This window comes from Epinephelus lanceolatus, chromosome 5 (genome assembly GCF_041903045.1).
Source record: "Epinephelus lanceolatus isolate andai-2023 chromosome 5, ASM4190304v1, whole genome shotgun sequence".
Lineage (NCBI taxonomy): Eukaryota > Metazoa > Chordata > Actinopteri > Perciformes > Serranidae > Epinephelus > Epinephelus lanceolatus.
The window spans coordinates 1907613-1928257 of NC_135738.1; the positions used below are offsets into that span (position 1 = coordinate 1907613).

Sequence of the window (20645 nt, forward strand, 5' to 3'; positions counted from 1 at the left end):
GCTGGCTGAAACAACACCGCAACACATAATTAGCACAGAAGAGTTAAATAGCTGCAAACATCTGCACGATTACGGAGACAGTTCATCACTCTGAACATCTGGGCTGTTTTCTGTTGAAGGAATCTGAACAAATGAAGCTCTTAGTGTTTTTAATAGTGGATAAATTTGGGATTTTATTCAGGTGAGAGATGCTCTTTTACTGTAACATAAGGTTTACACTTACAAAATAAAAAGCCTGATATGTCATACACGGTCGAAACAGGACAATATATAATAATAAACAGACAGGCAGTTACAGGATGATTACTGCTGCTGTAGACGCAGCTCTTATTATTTATGCCAAGATTCAATGACTGTCGCCTCAACCCATAATTTAGACGTCTGAACCTTTGTTGTAATGTAATGGAAAAATGTTTCTACTAGTTGACATCTGTCTGGGAGCAGGTTTTAATGAGCAAATGATAGTGATCATGAAGATGGGGCTGGGGCGCTCAGGTGGAGCTGCAGCCTCCCTGATACTCAACCTGTTGTAGCTGCATGTCAGACTGTGTTGTGTCAGACCTGAACAGTGGATCAACATGGAGGCTTTGTCAGTGTCACATTAGACTACAACTACCAAGATCCACCTCACACACAAACTAGCAAACAAACTCTCACCTGACACAATCGGCAGCGCTGTGCAGCTTGCATGTGTGCTGCTGTCATTTCATTCTGCTCACAGACTGATTTAGCGTAGCACATGCAACATATAAGCCCCGTTTCCACTGAGCAGTACGGTACAGTCATTTTATCTGTTATTGCTTTTATCCGTTTCCACTGTGAAAAGTTGTGGATGGTACATGTGGAGGCTCATGTAACCACTGTTCACACTGTGGAGAGTTTTATTAGTAAACTGTAACTATAAAATGAAAGGATGTTTTGCTGCCTCTCACAGCAGCTGGAGTCTGAGAAAAAATAACTTCATTCACTGGGCTGACTGCCGGCAACTTTTAAGGTGGAACGTTAACTTGTAATGTTACTCAATGCATGAGTTGATGACGTGAATCCATCAGCACACCTTAAATTTCACTGTGACAACTTTGAGCATCACTTTAGTTTTTATATGACACACACTTTTAGTAATGACTTTAAAAATATAGATTAATTTGGAGCGGATTATGTGAAGGTCATATATTCTAATCCTCACTTCCTGTGGGCTACAGCAACACTAAACCCCTGAGCTTGCCTGAGAAGGACTAAATGCACAAAGCTGCTATTTTTAAATATCCCATGGAGAGAGACTCTCACTGCAGCCTGTTCTATTTTGTTGTGAAAATGTGGGCGTGCAGCCTCGTTCTGTGGACGATAAACCAGGTGCAGACTTCCATCTGTGTCACCGCTGATGAGGAAATACAGCGAGTGCTGGACGGAGCAGTGAGTGACAACAACCCCGCCCACATTTAAGAGGACTGTCTGAACAGACCGAGGGTCTAGGTACCATGTCTGAAGGCTTACTGCTGGTTCCACAGGTGCTGGACTGAAAGGGTTTGGTGGAGACGAGGCTATAGTCCGATGTCACACTGTAGACTAATGAACAGACAGATTAAACAAAGGAGCAGCTCTGTGTCTCTCTTAGTGTTGATGGAGAAACTATGAGTGAGTGAGTGAGCGAGGTGGAGCTGTGCGGAGAGACTTGACCCTATATCAATATAAACGGTATAAATCAGTCTAAATTTGTATCTTGCTGGAAAATATATTGATATGTCCTACATCGTCGTGATATCACCCAACCCTAGTAGGTATTAACTGGAAAATGCTAAATTTGGATAAAGGGGTAAATTGGAATATTCAAACAGAATATGTTGTTGACCCATATTAAATTCAAAATATTGTCATCTTTGGAATAACAGTGGAATATTAGTGTACACGTAAATGTAGTGACTCACATTTGGTCCAATGTCAGCTGAAACAACTTCTGTAGGGTAAAAAAACTCAACACTTACTGGATTCTTAAAGACTGCCTACACTGCATATAATCCAGACAGCAAAACACTGACGTCTAAATGATTAAGTAGCACATTCACATACTTTGCCTTAAGTGATATTTGACTGTACGTGCATTATTAAGGAAGCGCTCTGTTCATTTAGACAATAGTCATCCAGCTGCAGCTGTTCACCAGAGACACTTAGAGTGAGTCCATCAGCTCTCAGTCTGTGTCTCGTCTCCTAAATGTGACTGTCAGTCTCAGAGACGTTGTCGTGCACTGAGTGAAGACAGTAACTCTGAGCAGATGTGAACAAATCCACATGTCGCAGCAGCGGGACACATGAGTCGAACCTCACATGCTGCTATCATTAATTTTTGTGAAACTAATGTGAAACTAAAAGCTTGAGGCTGTAGATCAGTGTGATGTGAATCTGAGCTGCTGGACTCAATCTGTTTGGTTCAGGTGCAGCTGACACACACACACACACACACACACACATGCACACATGAATGAGTGAAGGATAATTTGTATTCCTGGCTGTAACACTTTCCATACTGTATTTATGTCGTCCATCATGTCAGCATGTTCTTTGTGTTTGGAGGTGAAGATGAAACCTGATGCTGAACTCTTTCCTTTGAGCAGCGGTTGTTAGCCGAACGCTTCAGGCCGTATTTGAGAAAAATCTCCTTGAACACTGAGAAATCTTAAACTTTGACCTTTTGAGAGCTGAAAGAGAGAAAATGTGAGCTGATATTAAAGCCAGAGTGCAGCAGAACAGCTGGAGGTTATTAGCTTGTTAGCTCATTAGCTTGTAGCTCTGCCAGAGCAGAACACCTGTACGTGGTCATTACGTTATTAGATAGAGAGAAGTCTGCACTTCATCAGTTCGTCAGAGAATATCATCAACACCTGAACTGTTAAATGCTTCTTATGTTCATATAATACTGTATATTTATAGTTTGTTTTTTGCCATCTCTCTTTTACAGTTTCTGTAAAAAAAACACTGAAGTCATGAAGTTTGTGTAAAGGTGTGTACTCGATGTACAGCAGCTTGGACCACACAGTCACGTGTGTGATGTGACTATATTGCGAACATTGTGTATTAATTGTCACATTAAAAGCACCTGTGGTTCAACTTTGATTTATTTCTTTATAACACTTTCTCATTTAACTTTATAATACCAGTACTTTATTTAATTTTTAATAACAGTATTTTATTGAACTTTATTGTAACACTACTTTATATAACTTTAACTTTATTATCACTGTACTTATTTAACTTTATAATAACACTGCTAAATTCACCTTTATGACAACACTACTTTATTTAACTTTAACTTCATGATAACCCTTCTTTATTTAACTTTAAACCACTACTTTATTTAACTTTATAACACTACTTTATTTAACTTTATTATAGCACTACTTCATTTAACTTTATAACACTACTTTATTTAACTTTAAGTTTATTATCACTGTACTTATTTAACTTTATAATAACACTACTAAATTCGCCTTTATGACAACACTACTTTAAGTAACTTTAACTTTGTGATAACCCTTCTTTATTTAACTTTATTATAACAGTACTTCAGTTATCTTTTACTCTATAATAACACATCTTTATTTAACTTTAAACCACTACTTTATATAACTTTAACTTTATTATCACTGTACTTATTTAACTTTATAATAACACTGCTAAATTCACCTTTATAACACTACTTTATTTAACTTTAACTTTATGATAACCCGTCTTTATTTAACTTTAAACCACTACTTTATTTAACTTTTACTCTATAATAACACTACTTTATTTAACTTTATTATAGCACTACTTCATTTAACTTTTAACTTTATAATAAGACTACTTCATTTAACTTTATTACATTACATTATTTAACTTTATTATAACAATTCCTTAATCAACTTTATTATGACAGTACTTTATCTAACTAACAGTACTTTACATAGTAGTTTAGCATTTTAGGAGTCTTCAGTACTTTAGTTTCAAAATATTGAGATATATATATTGTGTACTGTGATAAAGACTAAATATTGAACACAAAAACACAGTATTTTGACTCTGTACTCTGTCGTTTCAGTATTAACCCTTTAACCAGAACATGTTCAGTAAAACACAGAGTTCATGGAGCGATAAGGACCATGTGCCAGTTAGACGTTTGTCCTGGTGCACACACAAGTTTCAGATTTGCCCTCCCTGAGTATGTTCATGTTTTGACCAGCAACACAGTGATAACCTGATTGATTCACAGTGACACAGTTCAGTATCGAATCAACTACAGACCCAGTTTATAAAGCAACTGATGGATCATTCTCCAGTCTGGTACATTAGATAACACTCGACCAGATGTGTTTAAAACAGTTGGAACACACTGGTTCATATCAAACATGTTCACTGATAATGCTGCAGTTTAAATGACTCCTGCCAGTGATTAACTTGTGTATCAGCGATCCGTGTTTGGTGCTCAGAGGATATAAAATGGATGGTAATTATGCACCTGGGGAGTCAAAGAAGCAGACAGCTGGCATATAATTGTCTCACCCATTTAGGGTTCCTCCATGCCCTTGAAATTACATAATTGCATTTTACCCAACTTGAACTGACACCTTGTTGAGGCTGTGAGAATTTGGGGACCTAAAAACAAGGTCAAGGATCACTGAAGGTTAAAAAACTCATGACTATGTACTAAAACATCAGAGCGGAATATTCTGGCAGTCAGTGTGCGGCACATTAAAGGACCACGCTGATGTTTTTGTTTTGTGACTACAGTCTGCTTTCTATGAAAATCATGTGGTAATGTGGTTGTGAGCAGAAAGCTGTTGTCAAAACTCTTCCTTGTTGCTACAGTCAGGTCCTTTTAGGAAACTCCCAACATGTGAGACTTAAGAGTCACCTGCTGAACTTGTTTCTGTCTGCCCTCCAGGAACTTTAAATCAAAACAACTGGGCCAAGAAGTTTCCCTCCTGCAGCAACGCCAAGCAGTCTCCCATCAACATCGAGGAGAACCTGGCTCAGGTAAAGCTGCAGTACCAGAAACTGAGGTTTGAGGGCTGGGACAGTCTGACGACCGACAGGACGATCATCAAGAATGATGGCAAGACGGGTAAGGACAATCACCTGCATGTGTGAGGAAGAGACTGTGACTGTGGTCGCTGAGCTGAAGGTCCTCTGGATTGTTCTTAAATTATATTATCAATATTTTAATTAAACTGCAGCTCCTCTTGACTTTAGTGTTCCAGAGGGTTCCAGATGTTTTGCCTGCCCAATTTTTTAGACTTGCCAATTTAGTTGATTTGGTCATTTTAAGCAGGCTGTGTAATTAAATGGTGTCTTTTTCTTCAGTTTTCATTGTGTTTATTTCCTACTTTGTTGTGCTGTAGCCTACAGACAAAGTTAATACCGTTAAAACTTCAGTTATGAGCAACACAGATCCAAGATTTGTTGCTGTGTTTCAGTTATTGAAAATAAATTTATCCCCTTAAATTGTGTCTATATTTTACACACAGCGCCTGTTAGCTGGGGAAATTGATCTGCTTTGTGCAACGCATTGCAGCTCCATCAAAAATAGATGAGGCACACATTTGTATCATCTTCTGGGACGCTTCTGAAACGTGCTGCTGTGCATCTGCTGTAATTATAAGAATTGTTTAAAGTGGCTGCAAGATCTGGGGCCAGTTGCACAAAACACCTTAAGTTAATATCTTTACTTAAAGTCCAACTTAAGGTTTCCTCAAATAAAGTCGATTGCACAAAACACCCTTAAGTGTTCTCTTTAAGGTTTCCTTAAAAATGTCCACTTAAGAATGAATTGTTTTCTCCTTGTCAGCTCTTATACTAAAGTAATCCCTAGATTGTTGCACAAAAGAACTTAGCAACCAAAGCAAGGTTTAAAAAAAATAAATAAATAAAAAACTTAAGGTACCTCTGACTCTCTTAACTGCAACATGACTGAGTTTATGGTGATAAAACAAACACGAAAAGAAAACACAACATGAGAAGAGGCCAGGAGAACCCATGGATACACTCTTGATTTTACACTTTGATTTGTCTGAATTAATTTACGTTGCCCCGTCCTATAATCGTTTTTCTGTATTTGAGGATCAAATTTACTTTGTAGTTTGTGCTTTTTATGATTGTATTCCTGCAGAAGTGTAAAATCTCTTTCAACACAGTAAATTAGTTAATATTTTTCCTTAACTAAGGAAACCTTTTAAGGGATTCAGTGCAACTGTTTAAGTCCCTCAATTAAGGAGAAATTCATCTCTAAGTATCATACTTACATACATATGAAAAAACTTGTGCACCTGGTCTCTGCACTCCACTTGTCTAGTATTGATTTATTCATTCATTCATTTATTGGCGTTGCAGAGCTCAGCCTGTTTGTCATTGTACAGAGGATTTTAGGATTTGGATAAATCTTTCACATCCTAAAATTGTATTTTTAGCATGATTTATTTCAACTAATTAACAGTTAAAGAGACAGTAACATTTTAAAAATTGGTTTAAACTTTGTCTCATTGAAACAGTCTGAGTCAGAATCATTTCTATGATATTGAAGGCGCTTACAGCCGTTCCTAAAGCTGTTTCTTATTAAGTGACAATGTCTTTTAGAAAAGTTTCCTTACTTCCTTCCCTCCCCCTTTGTCCCTCCTGTGTCGACCTCCTGTTTTTCTAATGACAGTTTGTCCCAGAGAGACACTGAGCGATGGGGCCTTTTCTCATACAGTGGTGTCCTGTTGTAAAGGATACAGTTACCAGTTTCTCATTTGACAGGATCGAGAGCCTTTTATATATTTCCTCTCTCTAAGTGGTGTGACACACAATAACCTACAGTGTGCATTCAAGGTAATTGTTAAGTGAAATTGTAGACAAGAGGGATCCCGCCTCGCCTTTCGAAAAGCTCCAAACAGACGAGTCCAGTGCTTCTTAGCAAGGGGACTCTCAGCGAAATAAGAAGCACTCTGTTGTGGTTGTTGTTCGGCCGCCAGCTGCACCAAAGGCTTTTATTAATGGAGATGTTTGGTGGACAATCTGAGCACGATTCAGGCCGACAGTACTTAAACCTGTTTTTATCAGCCCACAAATGGGCCCGGCGTAGGTTCAAGGCTCAGACTGCCATCCATACACACTCTTTCAAAGCTCTGGCCTGTAAGGTTTACACTCCACAAATGGAAGATTTCAGTTTTAGAGGAAGAGGTGATGGATGGAGCGTATGGATCTGTTTGTGTCTTTTGAGACGAGGCAAACAAACTTGTCAACAGGAGTGAATCAGCGACAAGTTGAGTCAATATTTGCCCTACCTTGAGGGGATATTAGGTTTTAGACAGGGTTAAAAGAAAACATAATAGAACATAAAACACACACTGAGACCACAGAAAACAAAGAGGACATGAATGAGGCCAACCACATACACATCAAAGAGGTGGAGAGAATAAATCCTACCGAAAGCAAAGAAAATCCTTAAAGTGTTCAGCAGATCGATGTTTCTGCAACAACTAAATGTTGTCCGCAACTTGACATGAAAAATATCTATTATCTGCGCAAAAGATAGGCACATAACCATTTTGTTTTAATGTGGTGGGCTGGATGTACATTATAGTACAGGAGATGAAAGGACTATGAAATGTTCCACCGATCGGATGATCAAAGAACGTTTCGAGGGGACCTTTTGTCAGGTCAAACAAAGACCGACCTGAAGAAGATCCCCTTGTTGACTGAATCATTGTTTGATGCTCCAATAAAGGTGTTAGTGGAGTACTGTGTGGTGTACGAGCCCTCATCTTTTGATCTTCTGTACATTTATAATCCATTATTTCAATAAGAGGTCAGGCTGTGTCGTCTTCAAAGCCTTAAAAGCAGGAGACAGATTTGATCTGGGTGGTAAAGTTTGTTCAACGAAATCAGCAGTAAAAATGCTGACGTTTTACATTTCTGCAAACCACAAATATGTTACGTTGAAACTTTATGTTTCAGCAGCGCTATAGTAAACATGCGTCTAGGTTCAGGCACAAAAGGCACTTGTGCTGTACCTCTAATCAGATACTTCTATCAGGACACTCACATGTAGTATAATGGGTACTAGATCTGAACTGAATACTCGGATGAAACCAGTATCCGGTACAGATACTGTGCAAGTATCATACGAGTATATCTCAAGGCAATTGAATCGAACGCAACTGGACTTAGTTTTGTCTTAGAAGACGTTTCACCTCTTATCCAAGAGGCTTCATCAGTTCATGCTTGTCTGACTAGGCTGGAACTAGTCTGACAAACTGGTGTGGAAAAACCATGGTATTTAACCTCTGAGGAGGTCTTCACAAGGCCAATGATGTCATTGGTTTGTTAGTGCTCCAAAGGTGTGTCAACGACGGTCGTTGAAACTCCTGCTGCAACGGTGGTCATTGAAGTCGTTAGTCACATGAGGCCATTTGTGAACGGCCATTGCTTTTAGAGATTAAGCTTAACCTCTAAAAGCAATGGTACAAACACCTAAAAACACCAGTTTGTCAGACGAGTTCCAGCCTCGTCAGACATACGAGTATAATGTGTCAGTATCTGTACTTGTGATGAACTGGGGTCCAAAAAATCTGAAGCTTAATTCTGAGGTTGTTCTGTAAATAGTTTTCCAGTGAATAATAAATAAAGCAACTTCTGATCAAACCATATCAATATCAGGCTTAAAATAACATTTTCTGGATGGGTCCCACCCACTTTTGATTTAAATTCCATCCACTTCCTTCTTAAACTCTGCCCATTCTGAGTGTAGATGCGGATACAAATAATTTAGTTGGTTGAACAAATACAGAAACAGACAGTCACTTTAGAAACTTTGACATGATATGTGCAATATGCACAAATGTATTTGTGGTTTGCAAAAATGCAAACTTCTACTAGCGACAAGGCTGAGTTTGTTCTCACATGATTGAAATAAAATACAGCACATTTAGAGTCATACATTTATTTGCTCATGTTTGTGTTTTTCTTAGTGGCGGTCAATGTGGATGGAGAGTACTACGTCAGCGGAGGTGGTCTCAGGTCAAAGTTCAAGGTGGGACGTATCACCTTCCACTGGGGGCGCTGCAACGCCTCCTCAGAGGGCTCTGAGCACGGTCTGGATGGAGTCAAATATCCTCTGGAGGTGCGATGACTCATCGTATATGCCAAATATTGAGCTCAGGGATGTCCTACCTGCTGAGTTAATTTTTTCGTAGCCGGCGCAACACATTAGGAAAAACAAATTACCTTTATGTTACTCTCAACTACAACCTGTGAAAAGAACAATATTGTCATTAATTGTCTCGCCACAGCTTCATTTCATCATGTTTAAATATTAAAAAACAATAAAATCTGTGTCTTAGTGGAATGATTTATTTCCCTTTTACTATTATTTACCCATGTTTCTGTTATTGATGGATGGAGCATCTGTAGTTCTGTGGTTTGAACTGACTCAGTGACATATAACTCAATGCACATTATAGATTGTTTTTACAGTTAAAATGCACAGTTTCTAACATGTATCATCATGAACTGTCACTGTCTATATAAATCCTACACGCTGTATATACTGTATTTAGACATGAGTATATTTTCTACAACTTACCGAATGTTTTAAAAGTGTTATTAAGATTCAATTATTGTGCAGCATTACGTACAAAGATTTTGTTTTTGACAATAATTATATGTACTGTAGCTTCCATTTTAACTTTCATTAATGTCACAAGACGAAATGGCAACAACACTCACCAAACACTGGTTTTGTTCCTTTTGTCCACCTGTGTTACAGAAAGATCTGGTGCTTTTACAGACATATGACGAAAAGAAAAAGATGGCAGGTTGAAAACACGGTGTAGCTCCTGTTAGCACCTCACTGGACTTACCATGATTGTGTTTTATTCCCACAGATGCAGATCTACTGTTATGAGGCCCATCGCTTTGGCTCTTTAGATGAAACCATCAAGGCTGGAGGCAGAATCACAGCGCTCGCCGTGCTGTTTGAGGTGTGATGCTTTACAGGACAGACGTTCATGTAGGCTACGCTAATAACACTGAGATCAGTTTACAGGCTGGTAAAGTGAAGTGGGCATTAAAATGCAAATAACCTGTTCCAGTCATTGAATTTGAACTAGCAGAGTTAATTCTATTAATAAGCCAAACCCAAACCATTTAATCAGTTAAACTTAACTGTTAGCTAACCTGAACCAGGCTGTTTAGCTGATAATTTTTATTCTTTTGTTAAACCCAAACTGTTCAAACAGTTTAACTTGAACGGTTAGCTTACCTAAACCAGACTGTTTAGCCTTAACTGGTAGCTAACCTGAACCAGGCTGTTAAGCTACTAATTTGATTCATTTGCTAAGCCCACGCTGTTTAAATAGTTAAACTATTAGATAACCTGAACCAGGCTGTTTAACCTCTAATTCTATCAGTGAGCTAAAACAGTTAAAGTTAAACTGCTAGCTAACTTGAACCAGGCTGTTTAGCGGCTAATTATATTCATTAGCTAAACCCAACCTGTTTAAACAGTTTAAGTGTTAGCTAACTTGAACCAGGCTGTTTAGCAGCTAATTATATTCATTAGCTAAACCCAAACTGTTTAAAAAGCTAATCTTAATCCATTCGCTAACCTGAACCAGGCTGTTTAGCTGCTAATTCATTAGCTAAACCCAAACCGTTAAACAGTTAAACCTAACTGTTAGCTAACTTGAACCAGATTGCTCCATCTGCTATTGACCTATTAGCCAACCTTAAATCAGTTTTGCCAGCTAAACAGCAGCGTTAGCTTAGATTAACCAACTAAACTTTCAGCTAAACCTACGTTGCAAACTTTATTCGCACTTTTAGCACAGCTAAGATTAATTTATTCTGTTGCACAATGAAATGTAAGTTTTGATCTTGAACACACTACATACAGAATAAATGTAGAAATATTTAGATTTGAATAAAAATAAATTAGATAATTACATAATGCACATACACTTATTATACTGGTAAGTATATATTTCTATTAATGGTGGAGTGCAGAAGACTGGAGGTGAAAGAAGTTTTTAGATCTTTTATGCAAGTAAAAGTAGGCCTATAGTAATACTACAGTGTAGAAATACTCTGGTCAAAGTAAGTGATAGTCCTGCTTTCAAATCTTTATTAAAGTATTAGAATCAAAATAAACTTAAAGTACCAAAAGTAAAAGCATTCATTTTTCAATAGATTCCTATTCAGATTATTAAATCCTATATTATTGGATCATATTGCTGATGCATTTATGTTCATCACTATTTGTATCATTAATTAGTGTCACTAATGCTGCAGCTGGTAATGGTGGAGGTAATTTTAACTACTTTATTTACAGGCAGGTAGATCAATCCTTAAAAAAAACATCATGATCTATCCATTGATTTATATTTTGTATACTATACTATATCTGAACAGTAGTTATCAAATGTAGTAGAGTGAAAAGTACATTTTCCCTCTGATGTGTAGTTGAGTAGTAGTAGCCTATAAAGTAAAATGGAAATACTCAAGTACTTGAGTAAATGTAAAGTTTATTCACATTTCACTTCTTGCAGAGGATGAGCTGGAGCCCCAAGCAAACTTCAATGAGATTGACTGAGCTATTAGCTTTACATTAACAAAGGGCTTAAAATACGTCAAGCCCAGGATTAATGTCCTCTCATAGCTTCCTACTATTTGTTGAGTTTTTACAGTCAAATGTTCCTCAGCTTTTTATTAATTATTTTTGATTGCGGATATGTCCTGAAACTCAGGGTTAACCCTGCTGTGTGGGTTTACAGCAGTTAGCTCCGGGCTGATGGTTTAGATGTTCCACATTCTTGCGGGGGTCTTGACTATGAACATTATCTGAAAGGCACCATTCTTGCACACAACACAGGAGTTTGAGTTCATTTCACAAAATCTCTGATTTCAGTGGTGTATCTGAAGTTCTAAAAGTTGGCAGGTTTGAAACACAGGATGACTTTGCGGATGACTTTTTCTTCGAGAAAGATGGAGAAAGTTAGACTGAGGGAATGAATCAAAGTGCTGCAGTGTTATCACCAGGATGCTGTGGTGATACCTCAGCGAGCACTCTGTGTTTGAACAGATTGATTCATATCTTGGCTGAGGATCATTGCCCGGCTCTCGTCTGTGTTTTCGTGTTTGGTGCCAGGGTTCGTACCAAGCGTCATGCATACTTTCACTGTGGTTTGCTTTGTGCAGTCATGTTGCCTCCGGCCTGGCTGGCGTGTTGGAACTGACAGAGGCCGTGTTGGAACAAAACTCAGAGAAACGTCTGATGTGAAGCTGCAGGCTCTGTGTGTGTGTGTGTGTGTGTGTGTGTGTGTGTGTGTTTTGGGCTGCAGGTTGGGTGGAGAGCAGGGTGGGAAAACTATCAAACAACACAAAAGAGCTAGTAAATTTTGTTTTTGTGCGCTGCCAACCACCAACCAGCTTTGAAACTTTTTGAACTCTCCAAAATTCATATATATGGGAGACTGGTGGCTTTGAATCTGGCCTTATTGCATGTCCTTCTGTACTTTCTCTATGCTTTGTCAAATAAATACTGCAGACTATAAGATAGTTGCACCATTAGCCCACTTATATTTAGCTGAACACTTGCGTGTCCTTAAACTTCACCTCTCAGACTGAGGATGGAGTGTAGAAGGATTTCTGTGCTGAGCTCCTGTCAGACTGGTTTAGATGACGACCGCCCACTTTCGTATTTTTGGATCTGACATCAAAGTTAGTTAATCTTCCCATGAAGCTTTTCATTGTGCCCTCAGAGCCAGCTTCAGGGAATCTACATGACCCCATAGCGTTTTTACTTCAACCTGAATGAATACTTACAACTGAGGCTTCCTCCTAACCTAGTGTTCGGTAACCAAGGTTACTCGTATAGTTGCAGTTGCCGGGGAGCAGGTGAAAGATTGTAGAGTCACTCAAGTAAATTAAAAAGTAAAAATTATGTTGAAACTCAATAAATGTCCACATATAAAATCAGCTGCAAAAACTTCAAGCTCTGATTGAGGCGCTAAAGGTCTAAACAATTAGTTAGAAGTGACAGATAAATACAGTGAGGGAATGTGACTAAGTACATTCACTTAAATACTGTACTAAGTACAGTTTTTAGATTCTTGTACTTTGCTTGCATATTTCTATTTTCTGTTACTTTAATATGTTTAATTCCACTACAGCTCAGAGGGAAATATTGTAATTTTTACTGCATTACATTTATCTGACAGCTTTAGTTTTATCTATTTTTATTTATTCATTTGGATCCTCATCAGTCACTTTTACAGCTTAAAGGTAATTGTAGTGCTACTCAAAACAGCAGATACAGTGACTGAGAGTATGAAAAGAACAGTAAAGAATAAACAATAAAGTTTCACATTAAGGTTTGTTCCTAAATTACTTTGCGGATTCAGATCAATAATACAAAATAATCCAAAAAATGAATAATGACGTGTTATTGTAGGTTGAAAATAAGATAAAACTTTATTGATCCGGGGGGAAAGTCACAAGCTACCCTGTGCTGTATAAAATAATTAAAACGAGCTCCACCTTTACCAGCTGTGATATTAAAATGATGAACACATGAATGCATCAATAATTATAATCCAATAATATAATATAATATAATATAATATAATATAATATACATTATTCTGAAATGGATCATTCTGCAAAATTAGTCATTTTTCTTTTGGTATTTTAAATTTATTTTAATGCTAATACTTAAGAGAGATCGTTGTTATTAGTGTTCACACTAAAGACAACAGCTAGGCTACATTATCACCGAGTCGCCGTTGTAGATTTGCTGAAAGCACTTGTTAACTTAGTAACATCGTCACGGCTTGTGTATGTCTGCTATATGCCACAAAGCACTTCAACTTGACATTATTTAAAGTTCCTATTTGGTCAAATAAATATGAGCCCCAGTTTTAACATCACTTTTCGCCGCCACATTGTATCCCCGTTAGCAACGCAAAGCACATATAGCTAAAATAGCGCCATCTAACTAAACTAATAACACAATACCAGTATTTGTAGCAGGGTGGCAAGTGTCGGCTGTCAGTTTGTAGCTTTATGTCACTGGCTTTCACTGAAAATGACTTTTAGCTTGTTGCTATGTCGCTGGTGATGTAAGTATAGCAGTACAGTCCTCATAAAGTTAAAGTTAATGTTACACTTGCCACAGACGACAGTTCTTGAGACGGACTTTTGGTTAGTGACTGTGGCCCAAACTTTCAAAATGAAGGTCCAGTTTTTTTCCCACGGGACAGCTAATGTCAAGTTACTGATTAACTGATCAAAATTAACACTTAAACCTAATTCTGTTTGAACTTGTTTTTAAAAAATCGTGCACTTAAACGTACGTTGAGTAAGGTTAATCACTCGCGTAACGTTATCTCTGTATGCTAACGTTATCTCCTCACTCTGGCCACAGTAACATACACATGACAACAGAATCTACAACTAAAGCTGTTTGGTTAAACAATCAAATAACACAAAAACAACAACAATGCACTATCACTCCGAAAAACACTTTCTAAACACTGACTTTGGCTGAGTCAGTCAGGGCCGGTCAGAACTGGTCAGGACGAGAGCTCACAATGACACAGCATGAAAAAAAAAAAATCACAGATGTTTCCTTTAATAGCCACGTCTCTGCATGAATTTCACAATAAAATTCTGAGTATGACATTATTATATGAAGTTTCACAGTAAAGGCCTGTGAAGTGATCATAATATAATTTACGTTTCTCACATGCCTCCACGGTGAACAGATGTCTTTGTTATGTGATTTTTAATATGTCCTACTGTGACATGTTAAGCCTGGTCTGTGTCAAACTCTGCAGGGTGTTTAATTATGAACAGTTTCCATTCATCAGTAGGAAATTAGACTCGATATGAGGTAATTATGTTGGTTTTTTTCTTCACAGACGAGCATTGAAGACAATGTGAACTTTGCTCCCATCATAGACGGCATCAACAGCGTGAGCAGACATGGTACGTCTGTTTCTTCTTCTCTCTCCTGTCTCGCCTCTTCTTCTGTTGTGCTTTCTAAAGCTGTCTCATCTGCCGTCCAGGAAAGAGCGCCGAGGCTATACCCTTCGCTCCGCGAGGCCTCCTGCCAAACTCCACAGATAAGTACTTCATCTACAACGGCTCTCTGACCACGCCGCCCTGCAGCGAGACCGTCGAGTGGATCGTCTTCAAGAACACAGTGGCCATCTCTGACGAACAGGTGAGAGATGGGGCACCAGAACCTTTAGAGAGATTATGATCCGAACTTTAAGGGTGCTCTCTAAACAATCCATCTGATAATCTGGGTGCAAAGTCAGGTGCAGGGGGCAAAGGGGTTGTATTTGGTCCTTTAATTAATCAAAGGTGTGTTTTGGGAGTAACATGGATGTAAAAGTCAGGTGTTCCTGCACAATTAACTGCTGAGAGTAGAGCAGTAAGAGCAGTAATTTTACGTGGCAAATACTGTGGGACATTTAAAAGCAAAACTAAAACTATAGGCAGGACAGAATGAATCTCAATCTTATTGAATCTCAATAACATCATAAAAGTGGGAAAGCATTTTCAGTGATGAGCGGAGGCACTCTTTATTTCAGGGTAGGTGGTGCAACCTCAGATAAATTGTGATGTTAGTGTTGGAAAATAACTACATACATTTAGTACTGTGCTGTACTTAAATACAGTTCTGAGGTAATTGTATTTTATTTCCAAATTACTGCAACTTTTTACTTCTCCTGCAAATACTGTACATTGTACTCCACAACATTTACTCGACAACTAAAATGATTTTGGAGATTCTGTTTAATAATATAGATCTATTTTACAAATACATTATGATGTTTTATTTTAAAGAATAAGATGAAACTTTATTTATCCCGGGAACACTCCCAAGCTACCCCGCAGCATAAGTAAAATGTTCTCCCACCACTGTATGGGATCCTGCAATGTCTCTACGAGTGCAAAGTGTTTTCACACCAGAGCACGTGTTGGAAAAGAAAACTTACAAACCATCTATCAACTGTAAATGAACTGAGCCAGCAAGCGTTCCTCTGAGCTTTACACAGGATGGGTTACCTCCAGAATTATGTCTGATAAGCTTCATCTTTGTTTTCATAGACATTAACTGAAACTTGAGGTAATGGAAGGTAATTAATCTAAAAACTAATGGGGCAAATTAAAAAATGTAAAAGCATTGGTGTAAGGTGTGTGAGCATCTCGTTGATCATTGGCTAAAAACACGTGTTAAACCACCGGTGTGGTCCTTTAAGGAGCAGACGTCAGCTCTGGGCCTTTTGTTGAAGATGAAAAGACACAAATACAGAAACGTCTGTAAATAAGCGTTTAGAAAAACAAGGAGCTGAAAGAAGGAATTATCATACCAGAGCTCAGAAAACACTCAAGTGATGGGTGAGGCAGCGAGACAGCAGGCTGTCAACACTGTGTGTGTGTGTGTGTGTGTGTGTGTGTGTCCATGTCATTCAGCGTAAATACCGTAAAGATCTTTTGTGAGCTGATATTTGTTTGATGTAATGACCACTTCTGTACGGCTGTCAATCACTCTCAGCCTGGGGCAATGTCACACACACACACACACACACACACACAGAGAGAGAGAGAGAGAGAGAGAGACTTGTACAAACATGTGGAAACACACTGACAAAAGCGTTTCAATAGAAAGGGTCTGGTGTGACGCCTGCTGAGGCTCAGACGTCATTTTCCACCAGATTTATTCACTCTGAACACACAGCTGTCAGAAGGCAGGAGGCCTCACACACACACACACACACACACACACGTTTGTAAATCTGTACTTGTGATAAACCTTAAGCTATGCAGACGCCACACTGTTTTGTGCATTGTGTTAACTCACGCAACACATCACAATCCCTCTCCTGCACAGCCAAAACAACACATCCTCACTGTGACCTCATCACACATTGACGTTTGGTCATGGACTTTCCACGTCCAGATATAACGTCCAAGGTACCCTGGGTGTTTTGGTTGTTGACGTTCTGGAACGCGTGTCAACTTCAGCCTGTTACATGCATTGTCTGTTTTCAAAATACACTACCGTTTTAACGTTTACATACAGTCTCTTTCAAAATAAAAGCACCCCGTAGATTTTTTTTCCCTCCAACAACTAACGCATGTGGTCGGGTTTAGGTAAATGAACAGGGTTTGGCTTTAGAATCTTACCGGATGTGAACGCCGCTCTCCGGGGTGAAAGTCGGTGTTTGTTGGCTAAGCCTGCTCTGATTGGTCAGTGAGTGGTCACTGCAGCTGGGGGAGTGTGTGTAACGCGGCACTGTAGAAGCACTTTCTAGTTTTATAGAGTATAGTTGTGACATCACAGTTTCCCAGAGGTTCTCACAGCTCATTTCAAAGCACAGTTTCTGAATATGGACTTAAAAGCATTTTGATAAGACATGGAAATCTGAGTCTTTGCAATGTGGGACCTTTAATTATTCAGGGAACTAAACAGGTGACGGATGACAGTGTGTGACCACAATCAAATGTAAATCTTAAAGGGACAGTTCACCCCAAAATAAAAAAATATCTATTTGTCCCCTTACCTGTAGCTTAATTGTTTTGGTGTGAGTTGTTGAGTGTTGGAGATATTAGCTGTAGAGATGTCAGCCTTCTCTCCAAGATAATTTAACTAGATGTCACTCAGCTTGTGGTGCTCAAAGCAACAAAATACATTTAAAAAACTCAACATCAGTGTCTCTTTGCAGAAATCATGACCCAGTTACTCAAGATAATCCACAGATCTTGTTGTGAACAGTTTCATGTAAGAACTATTTTCTTCTTACACCCACCAACCAGCTCACATAACAACACTAAATAAATGTGACAGCAGAGAAGGACGCCATTAAGGTTAACATCTCACGCTGTGACAAGCAGGAGCCATGAGTAGATGCTCCCTTCCTTCTGCACATGATACGGCACCTCACACTTATGGTGATGGTCGCCACTCTTGATCTCACACGTATTTAAAGTTTGGGAGACATTATTCATGTTTGGTATGAATGTTGATGACCAGAAACAGACTCTATTTCCTTTTTGCTTCTATTTTATTCTCTAATTTTAGCTATTTATTTCCCTTCACTATTGTCAGATACCTGAAAATATATAAATACAAGTAACTGCTCCATCACAGAGAAAGAATTGGCTTTGAGAGTTGAGGCAGCTTGTGTGGGTTATCCTGCTGCAGGTCTTCCAGGTTTCTCCAGACCTCAGTGATGTGTCTCAGCCAGTCCACATTCCAGCCCAGGTTGTCTGCCAGACTTTAATTCTTTAAAGTCATGACTTTAACAACCACAACTGGCCTTAATGGCCTCAGAGTGCGGCTGTGCTGCAGTGTTGACTTTGTGTGAGTCAGTGTTGTGTAACCGGAGGGGAAGTGACTCACCTGAGCAGGTACGGAGGCAGCCTGCAGATTAAAGGACGGCTCCTTTACGCCCATTCACTTCCAAACTGCTCAGAGAGCTGACGCTGTGTGCTGCGGATGATTTACACTTTGTTTTATTGTTGTAGTGTTGAAAAATTGAGTTGAATTACTTTCCAATTTGTTGTTGCAGAGAATTAGAGAACTAATTGATTTAATGCTGGAAATAATCAGTAGATTAATCCCTTCGATGATGGACATGAAATAATTGACAGCCAATTTGATAATCATTTAATCACGTTATTCATTCATCAATCAAAAACTCTAAACATTTTGTGGTTGCAGTTTCTCTAATGTGAGGATTTGCTGCTTTTCTCTGTTTTATATTGTTGTACACTTTTTGAACATGGATCAGACAAAATAATCTAATGAATATTTCAAGCGCTAGATCAATTAGTTCTCAAATCTCCTGCAACAACAAACTGGAAAGTAATTTAACTAATGTTTTCGTAACTCTTTACTGGTCCATCTACGTCCCAACCCTCACCTATGGTCATGAGCTCTGGGTAGTCACAGAAAAAATGAGGTCACAGATACAAGCGGTCGAAATGAGTTGTCTGGGCTCAGCCTTAGAGGTAGGGTGAGGAGCTCGGAGTAGAGCCGCTGCTCCTCCGTGTCGAAATTGGTTAGTTGAAGTGGTTCAGGCATCTGATCAGGATCCTCCTGGGCGCCTCCTGTTAAACGTGTTTAGGGCACGTCCCACTGGTAGGAGGCCCCGGGGCAGACCCAGGACACACTGGAGGGATTATATATCTCATCTGGTCTGGAAACACCTCGGGGTCCTCCAGGAGGAGCTGGGAAGTGTTGCTGGGGAGAGGGACGTCTGGGATGCTTTGCTTGGCCTGCTGCCCCTGCGACCCAGCCCCGGATAAGTGGATGAAAATGAAAATGTATGGATGGAGAACATGAGGTCGTTACAAGGTCAAATCACAGCACATTTCTCACTTTCATCCTGGTTTACAGTGTCAGACTTTTCTCAGTGGCGTTTATAAAGAGTCCATTTCTCCCAATATTTTGTACATCTCAAGCCTTAAAATAAAAGCAAATCTTTCTATACAGTAAATTTCATTTACAATCCCAGCCATTGTGCCCATGTTGGAGGGTCAACTTGCAACCATTTGCGAGTTATAGCTTTCCTGCCAACACATCCTCACTCCGACCTCGTCACATATTGACGTGCTTGGTCATGAACTTTCCACGTCCACGTATGATGTGCAAGGTACCCTAGGTGTGTTGGTTGTTGACGTTCTGGGACGCTGTGTCAAGTTGTCTTCTTTCAAAATACACTTACATTTTCACAGGAAATTTAATGTTTACATACAGTATCTTAAGTAAGTGAAAGCACTATGCTGGTACAACACCTCAAATTGACATTTTTTTCCTTCCACAACAAAAACACGTGGTCAGGTTTAGGAAAAAATAACAGGGTTTGGTTTTAGAATCTTATGGGATGCAAACACAGCTCTCTTGGGTGAAAGTTGGTGTTGGACCCATCCACCACTAACTCTGACTTTCATTGCCTTAACTTTTGTCCTTGTCCTGCCACGTTTCCCCCTGAGGCCGCTGGACGCTCTTTAACTATAACAGCAACTGGCTGTGTATCATGCCAACGTGAAAGGACGCCTTTGTCGTTGGTTTCTGATGCAGCAAGTCACTGCCCAAGCGCTGGATTTCAGTGACTTCAGAGTGAGACCGGGCTTTTCAGGCTACTTGCCAAAAGTATCCTCAATAAATCTTTATCTGGGACAGTTTCAGGTATTTTCCTGAAGAATAATGTAGCAAATTAATAGACTTAATCCATCTCAATTATCTTATGACTCTCAGCTGCAATCTCCTGCCAGTATGGTTGTACTTTTGGGCCCAGGAAAACATGATGATTGGCCAGTGAGGTTCCATATTGTGTCCAACAAAAGCCCCGGCTCTGCAGACCTGTTTACAGAGCTGTTAGTCTCGGGGTGATACTTCACTGTTACATCATAATGTTCTACATAAAACACTTTCCTGTCCATTACTCAGCGTCATATCTCAGGAACAGAAGGGGAGACATTTGGTCAGATACTGAATTGGTGACTCCAATCGTGAAACTGTGCTGATTGTATAGATCTTCTGTGTGTGAAGCATCCATGTTTTCACTGACATGGATGGAGACTGTAACTGCAACTTGACTGGTTCATGGAGGCGCACAACC

The 20645-nt window shown here is 39.2% G+C and overlaps 1 protein-coding gene across 4 annotated transcripts in view; it reads left to right on the plus strand.

The window, feature by feature from the left end:
* ptprz1a (protein tyrosine phosphatase receptor type Z1a) overlaps positions 1–20645 on the plus strand; it is a 141905-nt gene that overhangs the window by 54227 nt on the left and 67033 nt on the right. For all 4 annotated transcript variants that reach the window (XM_033635022.2, XM_078168332.1, XM_078168333.1 and 1 more), the window contains exons 3-7: positions 4916–5095; positions 8979–9130; positions 9894–9989; positions 14928–14994; positions 15075–15232. In XM_033635022.2, coding sequence (XP_033490913.2) covers positions 4916–5095; positions 8979–9130; positions 9894–9989; positions 14928–14994; positions 15075–15232 — 653 coding nt within the window. The remainder of the gene's footprint in view (positions 1–4915; positions 5096–8978; positions 9131–9893; positions 9990–14927; positions 14995–15074; positions 15233–20645) is intronic.